The 27,536-nt window shown below is 35.3% G+C and overlaps 1 protein-coding gene across 9 annotated transcripts in view; it reads right to left on the bottom strand.

The window, feature by feature from the left end:
• The window catches only part of LOC126758844 (AMP deaminase 2), a 48,159-nt gene continuing 20,623 nt past the window's right edge, over window positions 1-27,536 (bottom strand). The window contains exons 2-16 of one of the 9 annotated variants that reach the window (XM_050473256.1): window positions 25,817-26,132; window positions 21,669-21,852; window positions 11,004-11,308; window positions 10,313-10,351; window positions 6,183-6,298; window positions 6,006-6,100; window positions 5,803-5,928; window positions 4,098-4,428; window positions 3,843-4,006; window positions 3,470-3,760; window positions 3,086-3,380; window positions 2,895-3,005; window positions 1,004-1,160; window positions 892-894; window positions 1-519 (exon numbers count right to left, since the gene is read on the bottom strand). In XM_050473256.1, coding sequence (XP_050329213.1) covers window positions 389-519; window positions 892-894; window positions 1,004-1,160; window positions 2,895-3,005; window positions 3,086-3,380; window positions 3,470-3,760; window positions 3,843-4,006; window positions 4,098-4,428; window positions 5,803-5,928; window positions 6,006-6,100; window positions 6,183-6,298; window positions 10,313-10,351; window positions 11,004-11,308; window positions 21,669-21,852; window positions 25,817-25,952 — 2,484 coding nt within the window. In that variant the 5' untranslated portion in view covers window positions 25,953-26,132 and the 3' untranslated portion in view covers window positions 1-388. Of the gene's footprint in view, window positions 1,161-2,894; window positions 3,006-3,085; window positions 3,381-3,469; window positions 3,761-3,842; window positions 4,007-4,097; window positions 4,429-5,802; window positions 5,929-6,005; window positions 6,101-6,182; window positions 6,299-10,312; window positions 10,352-11,003; window positions 11,309-13,778; window positions 14,143-17,010; window positions 17,171-21,668; window positions 21,853-22,645; window positions 22,719-25,816; window positions 26,133-27,536 lie in introns of those variants that run through there. The other 8 variants (XM_050473247.1, XM_050473250.1, XM_050473252.1 and 5 more) reach the window with 8 other exon arrangements.

Here is a 27,536-nt window from a genome sequence, read left to right as displayed (position 1 = left end):
TTCAATGCTTATATGGATTTTCACAATTTATTTGTGCATTTTGCACCATTAAACAATTTATTTGCAATTTTTTGTTGTAGTAAATACAATTTCTGTTTGCATTTGCGTTTGACATGAAACAATTTGCAGTTGCCGTAGCAATTTTTAGTTTAACAAGCCGAATTGAGGAAATTGCAAATTAATTTATATTACATACAGATACGTGTGAGCATAAATACAACAACATATTTTAACAGTTTTACTCATTGGAAGAGGCTATATATATATACTATAAATAACAATATTATTATTATACATACATACATATATTTTACTTGCTTAAAAGCGATGGCAAATTAGAATAAAAAAATGTAAAAAAATTCAAATAATTATGAAACAATAACAAATATTATAAATCCTCCAAGCACGAGCTATATTCTGAGCTAAGAAAAAATGACTTAACGGCTTCGATTTGATTTGCTCTTTCAACTTCATTTTCAACTTCTTCAGCTTGCAGTTGAATGTTGTTTGCACTCTCCTCTGCAATTGTTTAGACTTTTGTTAATTGTTGACGAGTTTCAAGTGTTAAATACGAAAAAAGATATTTCAAAAAATATGTGTGTGTGTGTTTACAAAATGTAACATACACTCCATTCAACATACATACATATTTTCATTAAGGTTATAACAAGAAGATTCAAATTCACATGTATGTAAATACGCGCGTGTTGAAGTAGTTGTTGATTGGTTTTAGTAACAGCAGTTATATGTAGTAATAGTAGTAGTAATAATATTAATATATATGTATATAGCAATTACAGTTATAATTGTGGTAGAAAAAGGAGCCTCAAGGAGTTTATATATGTTTGTAGGTAAATTCATGAGAAGATGTCGGCTCAACCGTCATGGCACCAGCTGTTCGGGTTAAGCAATGGCTGACGCAGTTGTATGTGTGTATCAAATGTGTTTGTGTTGTTGTTGGTCACTGCTGCGCTGGTTGTTGTCCCCGGGTAGATTTACTCACTTTTCGGTATCTCGTGCACCTTGAAGATATTCGACAGCTCGTCAAGCAGCGTTTCATGCCGATAGGCCACGCGTATGTCGGGCACATTGGTGCGTGTTATGTCATTGCCGGCAACACCTTCACGCGTGTAATTCGGGCCGAGCCAGTGTTGTTTGACCTGCGGAAGAAATGTGAGAAATCGATTTAAATAAAATTACTCTTTATTTAATTAATGGCAAACAACTTTTGGGAAATGAGTTATTTCAGTTGAGTGAATTCGTGTTGGAAAAGAGATCATGTTTATGAAAACTTTTCAATCTTATTTACTTTAGGTAGTATAAAAAGACCTATATCTTCACTTTAATTGGTTGTTGTTGTTTTGTTGTAGCGGTAGGATTCTGCCCAATTGACAGTTCTTTGGCTGGAAAAAGTCCGGGTCTGTACCGGTTACGTAGACCCGACAGCCGTGGGAACGGAATTTTGACTGGTCAATAGGTATGACAGCGATATGCTATAGTGGTCCGATCAGAAGTTTATATCTCTAATGCACCTAGTTTGCACAACGTGCCACCACTTCAGCCGAGTGGCCAAAAATAACCTCTATGGTGCCACGGAGCTCAAGTAGGCAGCGTGACACCCAGTCTGATCAATCCTCTCCAACTTTCATCACGCTCTAATTCCCGAACGAGGGCCACAAGGCCACTCCTGGCTCCTTGTGCCGTCCGTTCCGTATGTCGAACCGGAACATCACATCTGTTAGATGAATGTCTTTATTTGACTGCAAGTAGATCGCTGTGATCACCCCAAAAGGGATTTCAATTTGGAGAATAGGAATGAAGATATGTAAAAAGTTTATCAAACTTTTGGCTACTGTCAAATCCTTATCCAATCCGATAGTATCCTCAAGTCCGAAGAAGTGCGCGAGCAACTTTAGCCGACAATTTATTGGTGGAAAAGACAAAAAGGTGTGTTACCCGAAGAGGATTTTCTGAATGTCGTCAATAAACCAAAGGAAGCTAATTCCAATGGTAAAGTTATATCAGCACAGTCCTTAACTTATCACTGACAACCCTCCACACACGATGTGTGGAAAATCAGCCGGGTGGTTCTACTTTTAAAATCTGGGAAGCTAGCCAATCTAGTGGAGTCTTAACGCCCGATAACTCTCCCTCCCACTAGGGAAAACACTTGAGGCCTTGCTACTCTCAACTTTCACACACTTAATCACTACATTTCTATTATCTCATTCGCAGATGATTGTATGTTCCTACGACTGTCGGATATAAGAAACCAGAACGGACCCGGCGTTTATCCGGCCAAGGACTGTCAACTCGGCACCATCGAAATTGCTTCAGGAATGCTTTAAGCCGCTACAACAACCACATGGCAAGGATCTCTGACTTTCGATATGGTCACCGGGATGAAGCAGAACGAAGTTGAAGAAAATGGACAAAAACAATTAGTTCTCTCACGACACTTTTCATGTTCAATGAAACCAATTCACTTAACTTCCCTCTCCCTATGGTCCCAATCCGTCGAAACAGCTCATTTCCTGGGCCTACCGATAAGAAATTTCGATGATAGTTAACTTATTGCTTTTCCCCCAAGAAGGGTCTGAATAACAGTTATAACAACTATAATATATATGGATGTTCCGACAAATGAACAGCTCCTTTGAGAAAAAAGAGACGTGTTTTTAAGACAGATGGACATGGCTAAACTTTAACTGCCATGGACACAAATTTATATCCGGCCAAGGATTAACAATTCAGACGCCTTCACTTAACATATTTGCCGCTATTGCCACAAAAACAACAAGCAAAATTAAGTATTCAATATCACTTGATTGTTTGACGAAAACCGACTACTTATAAAGACAGAGCCAACTCTCGTTTATATAATTTTCACTCACCTTATGCGGAAAACCACTCATAATCACACTGTTGCGCGCCAATTCGCACATATCACATGAGCTCAACTTCCACACTTGCGCCGCAATGCTGTACTCCTCCATCAGGGGTTCCTATAGCAAATGAAAAAAAAAAAAACAAATTATTTTCCCATAAAACAAATGCAAAACGAAGCTGTGCTCTCAACACTCACCTTTGTGAAGTGGAATTGCAGTGGATCATCAGTGGAGAGTGAGACAATCAGACCGCGTGCCAAATACTCCGGCAGCGGGTTGCGATGATAGTTGAGGAAAAGTGAATTATTGGAGAGTGGCGACATGGCAATGCCGATTTGTGTCAGATAAAAGAGATACTGCAGCACAGGCACTTTACGCAACAGGAGACCGTGAGAGATGTTCTCAGCCATTAGGTAGCCACAAACTAAATGCTGCACCGGACCGGCCTCACCGCAATGCGGACGCAAAACGAATGTATTCATGCCGCGCGCTCTATGGTAGAAGGGAGAGAGAGATACAAATTTATAATTAACAAATAAATTTTAGTATGAAAAAAAGGATAAATTCAAAGATTCGCTTACTTTCGGTATTGGTTCAACACAGTCATATTCGCGTACATATAGTAAATGTAGTAGGCATATGGTGGATTCTCCTCCTCACTCCACGCTTCCGGTGTTGGTATGTCTAAATCGATAATTGGGTTCTCCGGCTTCGATTCATCGTCCACGGAATCGAAACCGATTACATAATTAAGAAAACGATGTAAATCCGGATGCTCGCTGGGTCGGCTGGTAGCCTCGAAGAGTGGCTTAAAGATGTTGTCCAATATATTTTGGAATGAATTCATCAAATTATTGGATTTGAAGATATCACTGGAGAGAGAGAGAGTGAAAACAGTGGTAATGGAATTAAGAAAATGCTTTTAAATTAAGGAAAATCAATAGATCAACTCACTAAAGTCGTGGAATCTGTATCAACCAGCGTACATTTGTCGAATGCACATTGTATTCGATGGCCCATCTGGCTAGCTTCTTCCACTCATCCGGTGATTTGCCATAAATGGAGAGACGTAGCTCGGTATTTTGGTATTTCGATTCCTCCAAATCGAAGGCAACTTCCTGTTTAAGTAAAATTGCATTACGTTTAAGTTAAAAATAATAATTTATTCCAAAAAAATGTTACATCGACCCCCCCTTCCTCCACACTCACCTTAATAATTTGTGCAAAATATTTGCCATTCGAATAGTTGTCCGTCTTGAGGAAGACCTCGCGCAAACGCGACTCACCGATCGGATTGTATTTGGAATTGAATTTGTCGAAACGATGGAATGTGTTCCGATCCGCATGCACATCCAACATATCCACAGTTAGATCATAGGTTGTCAGATTCATCGACTGGAAAACATCTTTCAGTGACATTGGCTGACCTTTGGTGATTGTCACAATTTCATCGGCGTTATTTTTGAGCGTTTTCTTAATGAAACGCAGCAAGTGTTTCTGATTCATGCATGAAGCGGCGTGTATGTGAGTGTCCACCTTCCTGTGTAGAGAAAAATACATATTGAGTTAAGTGCGTTGTTTTTTTTTATAAAACAGCTTAAAATAATATTTTATTATAAAATTATTATTAACAATAAATATGTAGGTCTTTGAAAATCTTCTACGAACTTCGGAATCTTAAAATTGTATGTTTTTAGAATTGAAATTCAGATTGGACAGAGCATTGGAAGTCTTGCAGCCTCTCCACCGGCGTCAGTAAGCTTTGGACCTTTGTATAATCCGAAGAGACATGATGACCGATGAGAAATACATGCCTCTTCGGCCCCAAAGCGTGCGCGAGCGATTTTAGCCGGCGATTTACAATGCACCCCTCGGTAGACAAAGCCAAACGATGTGTTATCCGATGGCTACGCAAAATGCCAAAAGACTGCACCCCACTTACTTTCACCGATGAGGAGGTTCAGAGTGTCATCAACAAGGCCAAATGTTCCAAATCCATTGACCCTGATGGAATTAACATGCTGATGTTAATCACCTGAGGATTCCCATACCGTTGGGCTTGTCAAAAGCCTTTGACACAGTCAATCACACAACGCTATTTGTAGACATTGAAAAATCTACGCTTCCTCCAGGGCTGAAGAGGTGGACTATGGACTACCTGAGCGGTCGGCAGATACTGTTCGAGGAAAAAACTCTTAATTGAAAAGAATTAAACAGGGGGTTCCGCAAGATGGTGGCTCTCCCCGTTGCTGTTTAACTTCTACATCTCGAAATTCTCAGCCACCAGAGTGAATTTCTATCACCTAGTACGCTGATGATTGCACGATAATGACGTCGGGCAATGAAATCGATGTCATGTGCTCAAACGTAAACCGCTATCTCTCCGACCTTTCTCGCTTCCTCGCTGCACGAAACCTAACACTTTTCCCCCACTAAATCCACAGCAGACACAAAAGGAATACAGACTTGACCTTAGCTTTGCAGTCGATGGTGTTAAAATTCCGACTATCAATAACCTTAAGATTTTAGGTGTGACATTCGACAACCTGTGCTTCTTCACTCCTCACACGAGCGCGACCAAAGAGAGCTGCAACAAAATCCTCAACTCGCTAGCCGGCAGCACATGAGGAAAAGACAAAGGAACATTGCATAATGAACTGCTCTCCACCCCGTCGAAACAGTACGTTCCCTGGGCCTACCGTTGGATGACCTCTATGACAACCTATCTCATCCTTACCATCCTAACGGATAGTCAAACTGTCCAACAATGGTGATCCAAGCAATTTAGAATATTGCTTATTAACTCAAAATTTTTTTTGGAAAGCAATCTTCTTTGCCCCATTTGCGATGCTTAATAAATATAATATTTTCTTTCCATAACATATGTGTAATGAGGCAACGAGATTTTACTCACCTAATATTATAGAAATCACGATGGGGCACCGCCTTCTGAGAAGCCAACTCACGTAGCTCATTTAAAAGGACATGCAACTGGAATTTCGATGAGAGATAGCAAAGGCGACGATAACAAAACGATTTACTGTGAAGAAAGAAGAAAAAATTGGAAAATATATACCAACTGCACATATGTACGTATGTATGAAGTGGGCAACTCACAGTGGACCATCAACAATCATATTACACATGACTTGCATGTCGTTAACGAACTCCTTGAGATTTGGATACTCGCATTTCACCTCCTGCGTGCATTCCTGCGAATATAAAGTGGAGTATGAAACAAAAAATCCACATATACATACATGCAAAGGGTGCTTTAAGGGCGCACTAACTCACCTTATCCTTGTAGACGTGGAAGACACCGTTAATACTTTTAATTTCATAGTCATTATCAGCTGGAAATTCCAATTCCCATGGGTCAGACTTGTCATTTGGCGGATGTATGGGATGGTCTACATATTACAGGGTGTCAAGTGCCAGCGGATGGCGGATGGCGGGTGGCGGTGTGAAGGTAGTGACCAAGTTCAGTGTGTTGATGACCCAGTTAAATACGTGCGTATGTGTTGTTGTGATTTCCATAATTGTAATTGCATTTGCGTAATTTGTTGTCGTTGTTGTTGTACGTTGTTTGATTTTCAAGTCATTACGTGTTGCGTTGCGGCGTTGCGTTTCAAAAATAGTTTACGCAAACGCATGCAATTACCGTTGCACGTACAAGTGCGTAATGTGTATGTATACGAGTGTGGGTGTGTGTGTGTGGTGTTCAATAAAAGAAAAGAAGAAAACAAAATGTTTATTTTTATACTAATTATGTGTCATCTACATAAAATCAGAATTTAGTTGGGTCAAGTTTACAATACATACAAATGTACTATACATACATATACTATATGCATATGTACGTAATTTAATTCTACAGATTTATGGTATAACTAATTTGTATGTAAGTATGTATGTATGTAAGCTTCGACTAAACACTAAGTTGATTAAGCAAATCTCGTAGGTAACGCAAAAAATAGTCAAAGAATATAAAGAAAAGGCACACAAAAAACAATAACGGTAAAACAAAAGCTTGCGATTGTTTCGAATAGCGCGAGCAGAGGCTTAGTAACAATGTGCTTCACAAAAAGAAAAACCAAAAATTAATTGTAGACAAGTAAAAAGCTGGTGGGCCAACGGGCACCCCCTTCTTAAAAAAAAACTCAAATTTATGGCTTTGAGCGCATGACATTTGAGAATATTCTACTCAAAATCAAAAGTTTGCTAACTTATAGTCAGAATATAAATTTTTTAATGAAATCTCTACTTTCTGACGGTAAAAAAATAATATATATATAAAACATACACTATTATGGTAAGTTTGCTCAGAAAATAGAACATTTTTTAAAAATCTGAAATTTTGATTTGCGATTTTTGATTGAAAATTAGAGGTTTTTCGATTTTAAGGCGAAATAAGGGTTTCAACTTAATCTTTTAAATTAAAAAAACACCAAATTTTGCGAAAGAAAATAATTTTTGTTGAAGATAAAAATAAAAAACGCAAAGTTTTGGTTATTTGAATTCTTCATATAAATTTTGAGCTTGTGTGAAAAAATTCGTTAAACAAAGTTATAGACCTTTTCATTACCTACAACAATACCATACAATTTTTTTCTATAGGAATCGTAATTTTGGAAATTGAGATGAACCACTCTTAACCCTTAAAAATTCAAACGCGCCCCTCCCCTTACTTTCCCCGACCTAAGATCGCCCTAAAATTATTTTTATTTTAATGTTTGTTGTTTTATCCTTTCTTCATTCATCTTATCATGATTTTTGATTTTTCGAAAATTATTTACCCTGGTCTATATCTGATAGCAGAGGCTTAAAATTTTTCATACAAATACATAAGTTTTTCCTCCTGAATTTTCGTCCCAGAATACTAATACTGGTGAATATAATGAATTTTGGATTAAAAAGTTGTGGCCAGGTATGCAATAAAATGTTGAAAAACTAAAATATTTTGCGACAAACTCATTTTTTACTTACACACATAGAGGTAAAAAAGAATCGAAAATCAAAGATACCCTTTTTTAGTTTGTGTTGTTTTTACAGAATAATAAGACTAGATTTTATATTTGATTCGGAAAAAAAGTATTGTCTTATATCTAAGGGAGTATAGGCAGCCGATTCCGATTCATACCCGGTCGAAGGTAAGACAATTTAACATAATACTGATTGAACTGCTTAGGGAAGTTCATAAATCCGACTGAGTACTCTTTTAGTATGAAGACTATCAAGATACAATAACATGTTTTTTGGAAAGCATACCAAAAAAGTACATTGTATGAGGAATTTAAACATTTAAATTGTAAGGAGTAGTTTTCATTTTAAAAGTGTCAATAATAAATTTTGACGTAATTCACTTGTGTTTATATATTTTTTTTTTCTTATACTACTGTGGGAAAAAATAGAAAGACTTTTTAATTTAAATTTTGCGCCTAGATTTTGCCCATTTGTCGAAAAATTGTTTTTCTATGATGTATGAATGATGAATGTCAGAGACATCTGTGCCAAATCAAAAGGATACGCTTGTCTTTCTGAAGTACATAAATGGAATTCGGCGACTTTTACGATGAAAGAAATTATTCAACAAAGACGATACCATAAATTGTGTGCGCGGAATAAACATGTCGAAACATTCATCCTTCGTTAATAATTGTTTGTCGCGTGCAAGTGTTTTTGATTGGTACAAACAATTCAAAGAGGGTCGAGAACGTGTTGACGACGAACCACGACCAGGACGGCCATCAACATCAACTGATGATCAACACGTCAATAAAATAAAAGGTCTGGGGCTTGAGAACCGACGTATAATAGGCAGAGATCTTCCTGGCATCGTTGGAATATCGGAAGGATCAGTGAAAACATTTTTGGGCCTAACCAAAGCGATCGTGCTTTCCAAAAGTTTCAAAATCACTCAATTTTTTGCGAAAAACAGCGTCGCATTAAAGCCTGTAAAACAGTGCTTTGCGACTACCAAGATATCATGTATTATTACTGACGATGAGTTTTGGATTACGACCCGGAAACAGACGATCACCTAACGAATATCGTGGCAAAGGTGAGCCGAAGTCGAAAAAATCACGTCAAAGAACGTCAAAAATCAAGGTTATGTTGACAGTTTTCTTCGATTATCGAGGTGTGGTGCACTCCGAACTCCTTCCGACCGGCCAAACTGTTAACAAGCCATAATATTTGAGTGTTATGGAAAATAGTCTCGGATAAACATAAGCGCATTTATAAGAACTTTTTATCTTAGTGTAATCCTCTTCAAAAATTTTAAAAACGTTTTATTGAAACGCTGTTTACAGAATCGGTGAGGAAAATTTCTTCAGACGGTTGGACTTGAAATTTTACAAGACCTTCTTAGATGTGTAATTTTTTTCACAAAAAAAAATACTGGATTGAAATACACTTTGGGGTCCTAAAAGCCCCACTAAATTAATCAAATAGTGGCAGTTCACCGAATATTGGCTAATGGCTATAATTCTATATCAAAATGTCAATATAATAATTTTTTATATCCTCAAACTATTTATTAGAAATTGAAAGAGATAAATTGATTTAATATTTCTGAATCCCAAAATAAAATATCAAACTGAGACGTGCTTTAATGGCTATAAGCTAGCGTAAACTCGTATACGATATTACTCAAAATTGTACATACTATATTTTAAACTCCAATAACTTTTAATGAGAACAAAACGTTTTCTAATTCAATTAAGTTATAGACTATAGTAGTAAGTTATGGACTCTCACATTATACACATGTACATATGTGCATATAAAAAGCTCAAAAATGAATTGCATTTAAATATGATTTCCTTTATAATTGTTATACGTTTATAGTTTCGCAAAAAATTGTTGCAACGTATATGTATATACTAAAGCTCTATTGACTTACTATATTTAAATTTATTTAAAGAACAAGGTTTCAATAAGCATTACATCATGCATTATACAACGAAAAAATAAAATAAATTAACTTTTAAAACAAAAGAGAACATAAAATATAGATTATATACTAAAAGCAGAAACAATTTGGCGTGCAAAATAACTAGACTATTTTAAAAGCAAAATTTCAAAATTGGGTGAGGCACACATAGCAAATCATAACTCAAAAACAAAATATAAGTAATTCAAAAAATATATAATTAAAACAAATGCAATGAAACTCATTTCAAGTTCAATTACATTACAACATATATAAATCTTCTAAAAAACTTAGAGCAATTCCGGCTTCCAGCGATTGATATTTATATATGAGGATATGTTTTGCTTATGAGATAACAGTTCAATGAAATTTTGAAAATCGAAACGAAAATTTGCAAGTCACAAAGAAAAAGTTGAACAAAAAAGGAATAAAAGTAAGACACAACTCATTCGCCCGCTGCAGTGGTGAAATGCATAAACGAACGAATTACCTGTCTGAGTACTGGGGAGGCTGATCTTGCGTATTATGTCTATAAAAGAATAATGTTGGAAATCAAATACATATTTTTGTTTGGTCCAAAAAATAATTATGATAAAACAATAACCAAAAATAATAATTAAAAAAAAAATTAAATAATAATAGAAATAATAAAATTAAAAATAAATAAAAGAATGTGTGCCTAAAAGTAGACTGAGAGATTTTTTTTTATTTTCAGATCAGTTTTCGAAATCTTTTAAAAATATTTAGAACAAAATTAATAAAAGGAAAGAAGAAGAAATAGTTTGCAGTGCGATAGGCAAAACACGAGACGACATAGCGGCATTTATTTATGTATGTATGTATAACTGTTATTTGAGGGATTTTAAACTGTTAAAGAAACCTAAAATTTTGCTTTGTACATATTTACAATGAGTAAGAAAAATATTTAATAAATTTTTATTTTCAATTCAAAAACTGCTAGAAGTTAGCGGTAATAGTTGTTTGTGTAAAGAAAGGGTACATACGAGTATAATATAATAATTTCATAAATTGAATGTAGGACTTTCTAAGAAAAAACTACTTTTCAGTAATAAATTTCAAATACTAAAACTTTCAACGAAATTTGGATATACATTTTTTCTAGCTGCCTAGCACTTTGATAAGTTTCTCATAAGCGTCAAATCGAAATTAGCTTGACTCACCTGCAATGGTCTTGCGATTCTCGTGTTCGATCGTGCCGAAACGATTGCGCTCGTGCACGGTTTTTAGAAAACGTCTTGTTGTTGTTGGGAACGACTGACCCGAATGCAACATATAACGTTCGCGTAATTCCAGCGCTTGTATGAGCAGCGTGGAGGCGCGTTCTAAATCTTCCAATGGCACACCACTTGTATCCTCGCCGGAAATGGAAACACGTTGAAAATTGGGCAATTCATGTTCCTCTACGTCGTAGTTGTCCAATGTCATTAAACTCTCTTCAGTTAGTACTGATTGATGCTTGTCAGATCTGTAAGGAAAAGAAAAATAAGTACATTAATTAATTTTTTTTTGTTTTTATAAAAATGTAGTAGAAAATAAATTAGAAGAGACTGATGCCAAGGTTGTCTCTCCGCTCCAAAAATATATACTAATGAGTGCTCGCATAAAATTTGCGCGGAAGAGAATATCGATGTAACCCTGTACTTAAGCTCTGACTTTCATTATAATTATTCGATCTTCATCTGCAAAAATTACAATAATAACAGGGTTGAAAAGTTCATTGATACATAGATGGTACTACTAATATTAAAACGATATGATTTTAGTCAGCCCCTACCTTTAAAAGACACGCATACAAATTTGACAGCTGTCGAAATATTACTTTATGAGATATAGCATTTTAGCAGAAGCAACTTGTGTTAGTTTACAAAAAATTTATCAAAAGGAATTTCATGTGTTAATAAAGTATTGCTTTTTGGGGGGAAATACTGTTGAAGCCAAGCTTTGCATTGATTAATATTATTTGAACTCTCCACCAGGGAATTAACCTTTCAAAAGGTGCTTGCAAAGTTTGAAATATACTTTTTTGAACGAAGCGAAATGAGCACCGATGACGATTACGGCAGTCGACGCCCAAATTAGGCTGTTACCGACAAAAACAAAAAAGAAGATTCCAAAATAATTTGGCATGACCGTATGTTGTTCGAGCGAGCTCAGACTCTAAAGGTACCACAGGAACATATTGGATATATTGTAAATGAACATTTGGGTATGAAAAAGCTCTGTGCAAAGTGAGTGTCGTGCGAGCTCACTTTTGACCAAACAAAATGACCCGTTGATGATTCGGAGCAGCGTTTGGAGATGTTCAAGCGCAATAAACCCGAGTTTTTGAGTCGATATGTGACAATGGCGCCGAAGCCAATCGATCACGCCAATCGACAGTCATCCGAGTGGACTGCATACGATGAACCCGCCCCAAAGCATGAAAAAAACGCACCAGTCGGCTGGCAAGGTTATGGTATGTGTATTTTAGTGGCTATTTTATGGTATTATTGAATCGTTTTAAGGACGAAAAGGGTGAAAAATGGCCGCAATTGAAGACAATGTTGCACCAAGAAAATGCACCATGTCACAAGTGAATGAAAACGGTGGCAAAATCGATGAATTGGGCTTCGAATGGATTCCGCATCCACTTTTTTTCTATGTTAGCCCACGAACTTTTCAACCCAACAGTCATAGCTCGGCAAATCTGAAACAACAATGAGAAGGAATAGAAGAAAACTCTACAAGGATTACAGTTTTATCAAAATCAGATCATCCCCAAATTATTCATACTGAATTCATACTGAGCTCTGTATTATCAATAAGAAAAGTATAACCTGAATACTTGTGTTGTAATAAATATGGAGTTAATTTTTATATATGGTAATAGTAAAGCACTACCGTCGGTAACATAGAGTAAAATCTAATAAGGTCGAAAGTTAAACGCTTTCAAAAAACTGAAAAAGCTGCGGTCTATAGCAGGAACCAATCTTTTAGTAGATGAGAATAAGCAGGTCAGAAACTACTAACTGGAACTAATAGCCATAAAAAATTACGGTTTCAACCAATTTTATGCCTCACATATGTATACAGAAGGTTGTTTTTTAGTAGAAACCTCTCAGAAATCAGTTAGAAAAATATAGGGAGGATCGAGATTAACAGACACCCGCTAACATTGAAGTTTATGATTTTAGACAAAATATTGTAGGAATTGCCATTTTAAAGGTAATTTCATAATCTTAACCTCATGGAAGATGGGAGCCATGTGTAGAAGTTCACGCAAGTGAAGAAAGTTCTCTGAGCGACATTCACTTGGTAGTGGCCAGAAACGATTCATTTACATATGGCTCAAGCAGCTTACGACTTCCGGTCGTAGATCAATCATCCTGTGGCTAGCCAAAAACATCCGTTTGAAGGCGAGCTAAAGTGAGAAGGCGAAACTTCCCTCCACCCCCAATGAAAAAAACAAAACAGCCTCGGATATTTCTGCAAAACTCATACAACTAAGCAAACTGACGTTGAGCAATACCAAAAGCACCGTCAGGATCGGGAATGATCTCTCCAAGCCGTTTGAATGAAGCGTAATGGGTCGTCGATACGAGTTTTCGAGAGAAAGGTTCGGCGGAAGATTTATGTTCCTTTACGCATTGGCAACTGGGAATAACGCAGTCGATATTGGATAAAGTTGGCCGCTTCTGGGCGATTGCTTTCTTTAGACGGTACAGTTTTTGACAGTACAAGTCCGAATTAGGAGTTCAGCCGATTGGCCTGCGTCTTCACTTTTATCGTAGAAATACTGCGAAATTTACCGTATTTTCTCTTTGCCAATGTCCATCTTTGACGCGTGCTCACACAATACTGAGCCAACCAATCACCAAACTATCCGGGAAGAAAGTTTTTACTTCACATATCAATAACACTGCCTGGCATTTGCAAGAAAGAACGTGTTTGCTTACCTGTAGAATATTTCCAATGTTTTAAATTTATAAGTATCACAGGCGAAAGACATTCTCGACGATTAAGACGCGTCTTAACACTATACTACTTAGGTATTTACCGTTGCAATAAGGCACTTGCGTATGTCATGAGTATGAACACTTAAACTAGTTCAATTTCGCAACCGCTAAGGGATTACAATTTTGGTATTAACTATAAAACAACTCAGAGGCAAATGTGTCACAAAAACTATTCCTTGATACACAGAGTCGTATGCAAAAGCATTATTGTTTTTTTTTATTTTTATTGCATTATTGACAGTTGTGACGCGTTGTAGATGTCATGATCGATTGCTATTACTGCTAATTTTTTTCCTTGTATAGTTAATGCCAAGAAGATGTAACTGCTAGGATAAGCAAGCGCCACGTGCCATTTTGTGCACGCAGCCCAGACAGACAGCCGGCATTTAGCAACAGATACGATTCGATTACAATTGCTGGCAACCACTCAATTTTTACTTACTCAAAACAATTTTGCAAACAATGACATACCAACGGACTATGCTTACAATCAATGAAAGACCTGAATATGACAGTTGGTTTTGTATAAAGCGAATTGACAATTTCTGGAATTCGGGAAAAAGGTGTTGACCTCCACACGCCTTAAATGTCATTAATTGAATGATTGAGTTTCGTGCGACACGTCAACGAAGTCGAAGCGCTCAAAGCATGCAATTTAAGAAGCTACTCAAGGAAGTTGTGGAGAATAATGTAATTTTAATATTCAACTTGAATTTTACGAATAAAAGAATAATATTAGTTCAACTTTTCGATCAAAAATATCCGCACAAATAATTTAAAGCCTATTTCAAGATTTTTACAAGCATTTTTTAAAGAATGATGAAGATTTTCTTAAAACACATTGAAAATAAGCGCTCTGATCCGCTTGAAAGAAGTGAAAGAAAACTATGATTTACTAATTCGAAATATGAAACATTTGAATCTTTTTTGCCCCAGAGTCAGCTAAAAATGTAGAAGTTATATTTTCAGGAAAAGCTCTTTTAGACTGAGCAAGGTTAATGAGAATAATATTTCGATTCCATGGTGGATATAAAGTCATTGAAGGTCTAAGAAATTAGGATGAATAACTTTTAAAAAATTAGAAAGATTTATGACTTTAAGGGGGACTTGATATAAAAACAGGGTTTTGAACTCTATCCCAGAAATAACAACAGAAGTTGTAGGGTTCAAATCATACCGATTATTATATAGCATTCTTAGAAGGTATCCAGAACGAAATCGATTAAAGAAGAACACATTAAAAAAAGATGTTTCATAAAGATAGCAGCAAAAATCGCGTGAGCAAATCATGGAATCATTTGCCGTATACTAGGGATTCTCCAGAACTGACCCTCAGCTATTTTTATGTATTCTCAGAACTCAAGATAACGCTCTGGCAAGAATTTTAGCTACAATGAAGAGGTAATTTACAAAACAGAGGATTATTGGGATGCAAAAGACAAATTGTTTGAAAAAAATGGTATCGAAAAAACAATAAAATGTTTTCAGACCCTACCCAGTCACAAATGGGAGGAGAAAAAATAATAAATAATCTAGCAAAGGGTATAAATCCGACTTGCTCCAGATCTTGTGTTACGGATTGTCCGTCTTTCTATAGACTCGAACTATATATATATCGGATCACTATAGCATATGTATAGCTGTCATACAAACTTAATGATCAAAGTCGAGTCCTTGTCAGGAAAATATTTTAATTTGACGAATTATTGTATCTTCGCCAAATTTCACCACCACAATCTCCAAAGAAATTGTTCAGAACGAACCACTAAAGAATGTGTTTCGCGCGTTATTGGATAAAATTCGACCGAGTAGACCATGTCCAGTACGCAGTGAAGAAAATATAACAGCCGTAGCTGAGAGTTTACACGATGAACGTGGAGAGTCGATTCGGCGCCATTCGCAGAGACTCAGACTGACGTATGGAACGACTTGGCGCATTTTACGTCGAGATCTCAAATTGAAAGCGTTAATAATACAGCTTGTGCATGAACTGAAGCCGTTGGACCTTCTCAAGCGACATCGGTTCGCTCTATGTGCTCTTGAAAAGTTCCAAGAAGATCCGACGTTTTCAAGCCAAATTTTGTTGAGCGATGAGGCCTATTTCCGGCACAATGGGTATGATCACAAGAAAATTGCCATTTCATCTAGAAAAACAACGGTTTGGTGTGGTTTGTGGGCCGGTGGAATCATTTCTTAGAAAATGTTGCTGTTGAGAACGTAACCGTCAATGGCGACCGGTATCGTGCCATGATAATCGACTATTTGATGCCTGAAATTGGAGCTCGTGATTTCGGCCACATTTGGTTTAAACAAGACGGCGTCACTTCTCACACTTTCATCAATGGATTAATTGAGGGTACACTTCGGTGAGCAGATAATTTCACGTTTTGGGCCCATCGTTTGGAAACCAAGCTCGTGTGATATCACACCGTTGGAGTTTTTCCTGTTGGTATATGTAAAGTCTAAAGACTATCCCGCTTCTACTCAGACTTGGAACAAAACATCACGAGTGACATTCGTAAGTATCCAGTCGAAATGCTCGAAAGTCATCGAAAATTGGACGTAGCCGCGGCCAACAATTGAAATAGATAATATTCAAAAAATAAATGCCTTAGAATGTTATTTCGAATGATAATAAACATTATCCATTAAATTTGGAGTTTCTGTGTTTTTTTCTTTAAAAAAGTAGGGAACTTCGAAATGGATAAAAGAAACATGTGAAGGGTATTATAGTGACGGTGCAGACGAAGTTTTTCTAGAAAGAAATATTTAAGAGAATTCTCTAACTTCTATGCGAAATAAATTCATTTTCCTGCCAGTTGGTTCGATGAAGCCTGCATAGATTTGAAGTTATATCCGATCAAGCTCTCTAATAGTGATTTTAATATACTTCTTAAGTCCTTTTTACATACTTCAACGGAATTAAAAAATCTGGACTAAACTTATCAAGCTAAAAGAAGTCAGATAATATAAATTATTCCCCAACTAAATAAATATTTTATTCATAGAGATCTTTTATATTGTTAAAAGGAACTCCGATCTCTAAAAAGTCTAGCCTAACAAAAAGGGACTGTGTGGTCACCAAAGTACTTTTAATGACTTTCTTATCAAACTGAATGCATGAAAACGAGCAACCGGTGTTAGTATATTATTTTCTTTCAAATCCACCGACCGATATTTGATTGCAACAACAACGTCGGTGGTAATTGTAAAGTTATGCGGGTTATGCGCGCACGTTATTTGTATTAGTGGTGAAAACTAATGAACCGGGTCGACATTGGACGTCTTGAACAACGCGAACGCGGACACCGCGTTCCAAATCATTTGAATGCAAAAATCGTACTAAAACAAAATATAACTAATCTGTGGGTTGTATGCGGCTAACAAACAGGCTCAGGTTATAGAAACACACACTTTCACTCGAGTACATACATACATATATGTAGTATATGGTAGATTCATTAGCATGTATGTTCATGCAAATATGCACTGCAATCTATACAGGTGCAGGTACTCGCATATTTCAGAGACATACAAGTCTGTAAAAAAAAACTGTCAAACCAAACCAAATACTGATGGATGGTGGTTGTCAATGATGATGTGTCGCGAAATTTCACCAGCTGGCGCAAGCACATATCGAAGCTTCTACTCACTCAAATGTGTTAGGTGAGTGCTCGTGAATAGAACACGGCCATAACACCTCGACAACTAAGAATTACGACAAATTTTGAATACGGAACGCACTCGAGTGCAGACAACGTCGCTAATGCACCCTTATTCGGCAGTCAGAAATATAAACACACATATGTATATGTGAACACTAGCTTTTAACGACGACTGACGGTGTTATATGACAGCACTTATGATATATGGTGGGTGAGCGCTTAGCTGAATGGCAGGAGACACTAAATCGGCAGTGAAGTGAAGCCACATATAGACCGTCCACTACAAATATATATATGTAGGTATATACGTAGAGGCATACGATTTCAATACCCATGTCCGAAACTTGAGCACAACACGCTAAAATGTTTGCAAATACTGAAATAATTATTTCCAAACAATTTGAATGGCAATTGAGCGTGTTTTGGAGTATACCCTTATAAGCACACAAAGCGTTTATGTAATTATTGGATAAAGAACATGAAATGTGTGGTGGATTAATGAAAGTCAAAGGAATATTTCTTTGATAGTTCTATTTTGGTGTAAATTAGAAGCTTGAGTTGCCGCATTCTTGGAAAGATGGTTGCATTCTATAAGGCCAGCCATCAAGCTTGGCTGAATGGTCACGTTCTTAAGGTGAATAACACAATAGTAATGTAATAATATGGTGGGATTGCGCAAGAAAATCACCATAGAAAGAGCTGAGTACGGTTGAATTGCCATTCAATTTAAATTTTAGAGTTTGGTTTAAGACTCCGTTTTATGCAATACATAGTGTATAATACGTATTTTTCGAAATTTCAGAATTGATAATGCCAGACATCAAAGTACTATATATGGGTTAGAGGAGCATACTGTCATTGCATATGGCCTAAATTCGATTCGTATTCCGATCATCGTCAAAAAAGTTAAGTTTTTGATAACTGAAGGCTTACAATTTGTTCAATGACAAGATGTAACGTTTTATATTTTAATATCTCAAATATTTTACTGTTACAAAGAATCATTAGATGAAGAAATCTGGCATCTGATAAAATTTGATTCGGACTGAACCTTAAATGGAGCACTGAAAGCAACAGGATACAAAATTTCCTTCCAGATCGGTACAACTTTGGACTTTAATCCTCATATGTCAATTGGTGTGTGATTGTTTGGCATTTTTTCCATGGAATTGAACAACGAGTTTGCTTGAAATTTATGTTTCCAATGGAATCACGTCTACGGAACCGCTAAAAAAGGCTATAGAAAAGCTTTGGGGAATATTTGGGCGACACAAAGCATTGCAAAAAGGTCGTGAAGTCATCGAAAACTTGCCTTGTCGCCCATCTACCTATGTTAATGCCGACAACGTCGAAAAAGTAAATGAAACAGCGCTTCAAAATCAACAGTTTTCATTAAAGAGCTAACAAAAGATGTCAACATTTCTTATGGATCGACTCAAGACATTTAGGTTAATGGTTTGGGTATGAAGCGTGTCAGATCCGAATATTTTGCAAGAAAAAAAGTTGGACCATGAGGACCCTACACATTCATCAAATGTATCATTACTGGTTATGACACATGGGATTATAAATATGATGTCGAATCTGTCCAACAATCTAGCGAGTAACACGCCAAAAATGAGTAGAAACGAAAAAAAATCACTGAAGGTACTCCAGCCGAGGGTTCTAACAACCTTTCCTACGGCAGTCGGGTCTTCGCAACCGGAACGGATCCGGAGTTTTTACCCGCCAAGGACTGTCAACCCGGCAGAATTCTGTCGCTACAATAACAACAACAGGGTTTAAATAAGTGTATAGAAAATTGGATTAAGCGTTGGCATGCCAGTATTGGCTAAAGAGCCTAATTTAAAGGCGTTAAAAAAAGTTTAGTCGATTTTTTTTTTTTTTACAGTCCAAGTCAATTTCGATTAGATGTTATTTTCATTCTCTGGTTTTAGATAGTTGCAAAAATCTACACTAATGAAAAGGTAATGTTCCGTATAAAGAGCAATATTTTGGGATGGATGCTATACCATACATTTTTATGCCTTTAAAGATTTAAAAAAGATAAATTTGCGCAGACGTCGTATTAAGAAACGTATTTCTCTTAATTTTTTAAACCTACAAAGTTAATTCCTTTTGGGTTAATTCTTGAAAATGATTATCCGTTAGCGACACAATCAAAAAAATTTATAACGCATAATTCTTTCTTAATTGACACAAGATCTTTCGCAGATTAAAAGTCGAATATACAAGTATTCCCTTTACGCAATAAATAAAAGACATATGACAGCACAATCGCTTGGAAACGTCTGTAATCCAAAATGTTTATGCATTTAATCAAACTGTTCCCATAGAGGAAATGTAATGAAAGACATTAATTGTCTATGTGCCTGTATGTCAATTAGTTTAACAAATTATCGTATAAATTACAAAATCTTGACTCTAATGCAAACAGTTCAATGAATAATTGGCAAGAATAATACCTATATGCCTTCCGTACATTGAATGTAATTTTTAAATAGAAGGTGCATATAAAAGGTCAATTGAAAAGTCTCCGTCATGGCACATAGATGGGCTACTAGAATTAAATCCATATGATTTTTAGTTTGACCTAACTTTCAAAAAGCGCGTGTATAAATTTGACAGCTGTCGGATGATTAGTTTGAGTATTATATCATTTTGAGTGAAACAACCTTTGTTTTTTTTGAAAAAAAGTGGATAAAATGAATTTCGTGTGTTAATAAAGCATAGCTTTTTAGGGGAAAAATGCTGTTGACGCCAAGGTTTGCATTGATCAATATTATTTTGACTCTGCACCAGGGAAATCAATCAAATAAGGATTGGTATGTTAACTTTAGACGTAGTGAAATGAGCACCGAAGACCGAACGCCCAGAAGATGTTTTTACCGAGACAAAAACATCAAGACTCTACAAAATTATTTTGGATGACCGTAAAGTGAAGTTTTTCGAGATAGCAGGCACTCTAAAGGTATCAACTGAACAACTCACAAATATTTGGCCATGAGAAACATGGCTTCATAATTTTACTCCAAAGAGAAGATCTGATCGCCGTGAATGAGGTCTATTTTGAAGCAAAAGGTAATCGTACTACGCTATAATCAGCGTATCACCTTTGAAGGGAACGTACGTTGAATAAAATAATTAATTTTGAAAAAAAATGTGTTTTACTATGGTAGGCTGGGGACTTTTCAATTGACCTATTACACTGCGCTTCATCAGTTTAGCACATAATTAGTCGATCTCGCATTGTTGAAAAATAATGTCAAAGATCTGATTGGGTGGCGATTCAAATTAGTGGAATATTGTCAGCCAGATTCGTAAGTTTTCGAACCAACTATCCCCACACGTTTTCGATTATATGGATGTCTAGAGAGTATGGCGATTATTGCATAAAATTGCGGTTTTGCCCATCAATATGAGTCTTAAACACCCGGTCAGTTAAATCGGTGCTTTAACGTTTCGTGCATAGTTCCAAACAAATTTTTAAAATGGAGAAAAGCAGTTTCCACTACTTTTTTATTCGTGCTTTCATTCATATTAGTATTAAAAAATTGCAGTTCGCACATACCATCAGACTATTTCCATCTGAAAAGACAACGTAGCGCCAATCAGATTTTCCGATCTTGCGCTCCAATGGAAAATGTAATCTTGTTTCTCTTCGAGCATAGCTAAGTTGTGTTTTTTCTTTTGTTTTGATACTTTCAAATATAGAGCATTTCTTATCACCCTTTTAACTATAGATAAGAGCTCATTTTAGCACCAAATTTGTCCCGATTTTGGCGGTCGATGCATGAGAGTTGTATGCTTTTCTCTAAAACGTTCTCTTTGTCAACATCGAAAGTCACTTCACTATAAAGTTACAGTTATCAGTCCAGGAGAAATAATTTCTCCCTTAAATACTGCTCAAAATGCATTCAAAAATTCAAAAGTACCAAGTGAATATAATTACCCTTAATAGCTTAAAAATCCCGTGGCTTACATTTAGGCTGATATTGAAATAACGCCACAGAGTAATTATTATAATGAATTTAAAGCCGATATGCAAATCTCTAATCATGGTATAGAAATACTACAAGGCTTTCACCACATATGTATTTCATTTTTTAAATCGCAAAAGCTTATCGCACATCCTCAAACTATTATAATGCACAATGACACTCACCTCGAGGGTATTGCCTCATTTAATTGCCGTTGGATTTGTAATTTCTTCTCAATTTGTTCGATAGGGAATTGTGGTACCTCATATGGTGCGGAAATTTCATTCGGAAGTCCATCTTCGGAAACTTCACCGGGTACAGGTGTCTTCGATAGACGTGCCGCTGCGGTGGAGGTGGGCGAATCCGATCCTGAAACGAAAAAAAGTGGTTGATGAGTAAATAAATGAAGTATCTATATAATGAACAAAGTGTATTTATGTGAGTTAAAAGAGGAAATTAAAGCTCAAAGCTACCGCAGTAATTCGAAGCTTGTGCCTGCCTCCTGCGGCTCTGCATCTTAATTAGTGCAAAGGACCGTTGGCTGTAATCAACGCATCCTGCAGCTGTGTTTGATCAACACCCAGTTGATACGAGTAATCTAAGTACTTTTGCAGCTCATTACTGCCACAATTGTTGTTGGCCTAGTTTTCTCACCCCTCACCAGCGAGCGCCATTAAAGCCAACACTCAAATTAATGGCGCTGCGGGCAAAGCTGCACACGAGGGTACGAAGCTACAAGCGGAGAGCCCACATTTGGCATGAAAATCAATATATCACTACTACCGACGGCTCTGACGTCTCTGACGGCAATGTGGTGGCACTATTAAGTATTACACAGGCATTACCTCGCACGCTGGCAAAAGTACACAACACAACTATTTTGCGTGTTTTTGCTTTATTTGGTAGCTGGTCTTTTTGTTTTGTTTTCTCGCATTGTGTTCTCAACTTTCGCGTTGGTTTGACTAATGTTGGCCCGGCGGCGTGGTGGGTCGTGGTGCTGGTAATTGGTTACCAAGCGTTAGTTGTAAAACGAAATAGGACACCTTTAAGAACGCTATCCTAACATCAATCAACTATTTTTCTTTTTTCATTAATTAATTTTCACCGTTAAACTTTGACAGTCGACTTCAATGTGTGTACGGTCGCCTGCATAGCCGCTCACCTTGAATCGGGAAGCCGAAAAGTTTGGCATCGACCAGCAGGCGATGTGTCGAATCCATTCGATTGAAATTCATTTGGAAATATACCAAGCTCTATGAAGCTGCTGATCGATTTGAAAACCGAAAGTAACTAATACGTCTCTTTTTACGAACAAAACAACTTAATTTGGTTCCATACAAAATCTCTACAAAGTGAGTAGTGTGTTCTATTTCCAGTGCATTTTGCTGTTAGGCAGATGATTTCGAGTGATAAGCCGGCGTGATAGACAATTGGACAGTTGAAAGAGACTGAAATGCGCTCGGGTAAACAAACTGTATATTTATAATCTGCCTATGGTTCTATTGACCTAGTGTGCCTATTTTTGGAGCGCAAGTTTAATCAAAGCCGTGTTTAGGTTTTTGAAGATTATGGAAAATATTTTAGAAATCAGAATAAATAATAATAGGAATAGAAATCGAAATTAAATATATTCAATGAATATCTGCAATACTTTTAGTGAAAATACTATTGTAACTTAATTTTTATATAATAATCGAAATTGTATTATTGTCCTAATGTTATGTCCTAAGCTCTCAGCAGTTAATGAAATTAAAATTATAGAATAAAATAAAAATGCCTTAATTTTTTACAAAAAAATATCATTTGTCATACTTATGACCTATAAACATAACACACATCACTTCGTATCAAATCACAGCTTCATGTCAAATAAAATTATATCACTTCGACATAGTAAGATATGATACTAAATTAAATAATTGTGTGAGAAGAAGAATTTCAGAATAGTATAAGACACGTGACACACTTTTTTTAATACAAAACCACTAAACATCAATTTTAATTGCAATTTCAAGCAATATCTAAGCCATCTAATTTTGTGAGAGCATCGCCTCAAATCATATCATATAACGTGTCATATCATATCTCAATACAACAACTCAACATATTTAGGCTTCAATAGTGTGATATCACAATCAATATAACTATTCATCACAATGTACATATCCAATTTATAACATTATATCACGTCACATGTCACATCGCTCCATTAAACGATTGATATCACTCTCATTATACTATGACATGGTATAGTCATATCATCGCAAAAACCAATCAAATCACAGCGTCAAATCAGCACACGTCACGTCGCTGCATGATGATATCACTCTCATTATATCATCGCAAAAACCAATCAAATCATAGCATATCACGTCATCAACACAAAAATCCATGCACATCCAATAATAATCGCATAATTACATCATACAATACTAAAAAATAAATATTTTTTCATCATTATTACTTCCTCTTTTCACTGAATAAAACAAATATTAAAACAAATAATGTCACATCACATCTATCGAATTACATCATATCATCTAACCAATCACAACACGTGATTAATATTTAAATCAAGTCGCGTCATATCAAAGATTACATCTCATTATAACACAAATTACATAAAAATATAACAGATAATGTGCAGATCAGATCATATCAAATAAGCACATTTAAAACATGCATCTACACATCTTAATTCATTCATATCATTTGATCATAATTTCAAGAATTCCCCACGTACGATCTACCATAACACATCATACCGCATCGCATCATATCAAAACAAAACATTATCACGTGATCAAAATAAAAATCCAATCTTCTCTTATCAATTATTTTTTATCATTATATCAAATCATCTTTAAATATTTTCATTTCACAAAGTACATATACTGGCACATCCAACAAACCACATGAAATCACATCATATCTTTGCAAATTAAATGATATCACATCATATCAAATCGTTACATTAAAAATCAATATTGCATCAGAGTTGAAGAAAAGTTCCTATTTTAATTATAAAACTAAGTTATTTTCCATAAAAATTAAAGAAAAAAATAGAGAGAATCAAGGAGAGGGTTCTTGCGGATTCTAGACCTATGACTTAAAAGGGAGGTTAAAATATATTGGCTAGTCGCTATATCTCCAGTGCTACCTATTACATTGTGTCATACTACATAGTGTTGGAAAAATGAGATTTTAAGCTTCATTTAAACAAAAAAAATTAAATTCGGAGAAGTTGAAAAAAAGTTACAGCTGTTCAAAAATGAGTGAAAATAATGAAGAAATTCGCTTGTATAAAAAAGGGAAAAATGCCACACAAGCCATCAATGAAATTTGAGAACCTTCTTAGAAATATTTTTATATATGTGACCTGGTCTACGAAAAGGGGGCTGACGTGCGAAAACTAGTTTTCTGGGGAAAAGCTGTTAAAAATAATCGTCAGTTTCTCGTTATCTCATTAAGTGTTCTTTTTTTTTGACAAAAGGGGGCTTTTTCGTAGACCAGGTCACATATAATGATTGAAGGAAAACGATTTTTGATAATAATTTCTATTAATTAGTCACGCTAAAGTGTAGAAAACGACTTTTTGGGGAAGGCGGTCATTGGCTATTTTTATCTATAGTTGTTATTCTTTTGATTTTTGCATAATTTTGGGGAAAAATCTGCCTCAGCACCAGATACTTTTTCGGGGGTCATAATGAATATGGACTATGCCATAGTCACTATGGGATCAAGGAAATCCAGATTAATCCAAAATAAATAGCTGATTATTAAAGGAAATCACCAAAAGCGCGGATAACACGGAAAACGAAGAGGCATAAGGTATTATATAATAATAATAATATAAAATCATAATTTTTAATTTTTCTTTGTATATTCCTCAATTAACGGTAACAAAATATAAGAAAATTTTAGTACGCGAATAATCAAACCACCCTAGTGTAATTACGAAAACGAGAGTAGCAAGGTTTGTTTTCAAATTGCCAATTTCATTTATTTTATTTGCTGTAAATTATGGAATTTTTAGCTTTAATGTTTGTGATCAGCGACTGTCACAACTGATAAGACAGCAATTGATAAGTAAGTTTTATTAAACATATATACATACATACATATGTTTTTAAACATGTATGGGCAGCCAACTTGCTTTTGATAATATAACTTTTGTTAAATGCTTTATGATAATCGCTAGTCTTTGTAGAATATAACTACCCGAAAAAGATACACTAAATGCTAGGAATTGATGAAGTAAAGTAAAAAACATTGAAGAATATGAAGGTGAGAGAAAAATTTTAAATATAATTTACAAGCTAAGAAAACATACTGGGCGTTAGGGCTCCGGGTCCCGATATAGACCGCATAACTCGATGCGTAGTCACAAAGGGGTAACGACTGATGCGCGGCTCCGGTATATCAATCGAATCGGTGGAATCCAGTGCGTGTACACCGCGTAGACTCATCTTTATTATTTATATTAATATTAACGTTTTTCACTAGTTGTTGTTGTATAGTATACAGCTATTTCTTATGTTTAATTGATTTTCACTTATGCAACAAACGAGAATTTAGGTTAAGGCACAATAATTCATGTAAAATTTGTTATTATTTATTATATTTTAAATTTTTGCAGCTTGTTGATTCTGAAGAGAAACCGAAATGAAGTGAAATTTTCGAAATGTCAACCGTCGTCGGGAACAGATTAAAAATTAATTTGCAGCAAAAATAAAATCTATTTTGAAAGTCTATCTTGACTTATTATTTATATTTTCCTATGACGTTCGGCAAGTAAATATAGATATTTATCGTAAACAATTTTACACGAATTCACATTTGTTTGACTTTGCTTTGAAAATTGTGTTGCTATTGCCTTTTCATTTTATCTTTTGTTTATTTATATCAGCTGATGTTTTTTACTTTGCAATTTTCGTTTTTATTATTTATTTATCGTTGTTTGCCTTACTTCGCTAAACAAATGTTGCCAGAGTGCTAATGTTTATCTACTTATAAGATATCTATTGAAATCAATGTTGTCAAATAGTAATCGAAATAAAATTAAAAATAAATAATTTACCCAAAAATACCACAAATTTCTTATATTTGTTGGGAAACTAAGTTTTTGGAACAATATTAATTTGAAAATACATATAATAGATAGTATATAAAACTATTTAGACATTTTATTTTTGGCGCATTTCAATCCGCTCCTACATAGTTACATTTTTTAAACTTCCCGCACAGAATTTTTTAAGAAAAATTTTTAATTTAAAAATTTAAAATTTTTTTGGCACCATCGAGAGTTTTTATAACATCATTACATTGTTCAAAAACTTAATTTTTTGATTAAAAAAAAATTTTCGAAAGATTTGTAAACCTTAATGAATATCTTTGAATATAGAATGACAGGCTTTATCAGTTCTATGAAGACATTGACCTCAACCGCATAATCTCTATCTGTAAATTAAAATATCGCAACGATCGGTCGATCATTGCCGGCATCCCAAACATTAATTTTTAAATGAGTAAATTTCTATTCAATAAATTTTCAATATTCACAAGTGTATTAATAAATTAAATAGAACCCTAATGAAATTGGGAAAAAGATTCAAGTGTCTTATTTTATAGAAAATAGATATATTTAGATATATTTAAGTGCAATAGTGATTCGAAATAAATATTTATATTTCATATGCATTTGTGCGCTAAATATAAATTTATGGTATAAATATCGAATTAAAAACACCCACATGTACGGGTAGTGTATATGTAAATACAAAATAAACTATCTATTTATAACGGAATTAATTATAAAATATGGTTGCATAAAATTGAGAAATTTGTGGTATGTACTGATCCATATACATAGGGGTTTTCTGGGTATATAACTTCAACTTTGCAAATTTTATTGCATTTAATATTTGATCAGAATTTCTAACATGCATATGATCACCGCGACTGAGTCAATGAAGTGGTTACATAGATTTCGCAACTTCAAAAAAATCGATTATATTATGGCCTTATTTAACTCTACAGCATCTCAAGAATAT

This window comes from Bactrocera neohumeralis, chromosome 5 (genome assembly GCF_024586455.1).
Source record: "Bactrocera neohumeralis isolate Rockhampton chromosome 5, APGP_CSIRO_Bneo_wtdbg2-racon-allhic-juicebox.fasta_v2, whole genome shotgun sequence".
NCBI lineage: Eukaryota > Metazoa > Arthropoda > Insecta > Diptera > Tephritidae > Bactrocera > Bactrocera neohumeralis.
This window is presented reverse-complemented; position numbering and strand designations above follow the sequence as displayed.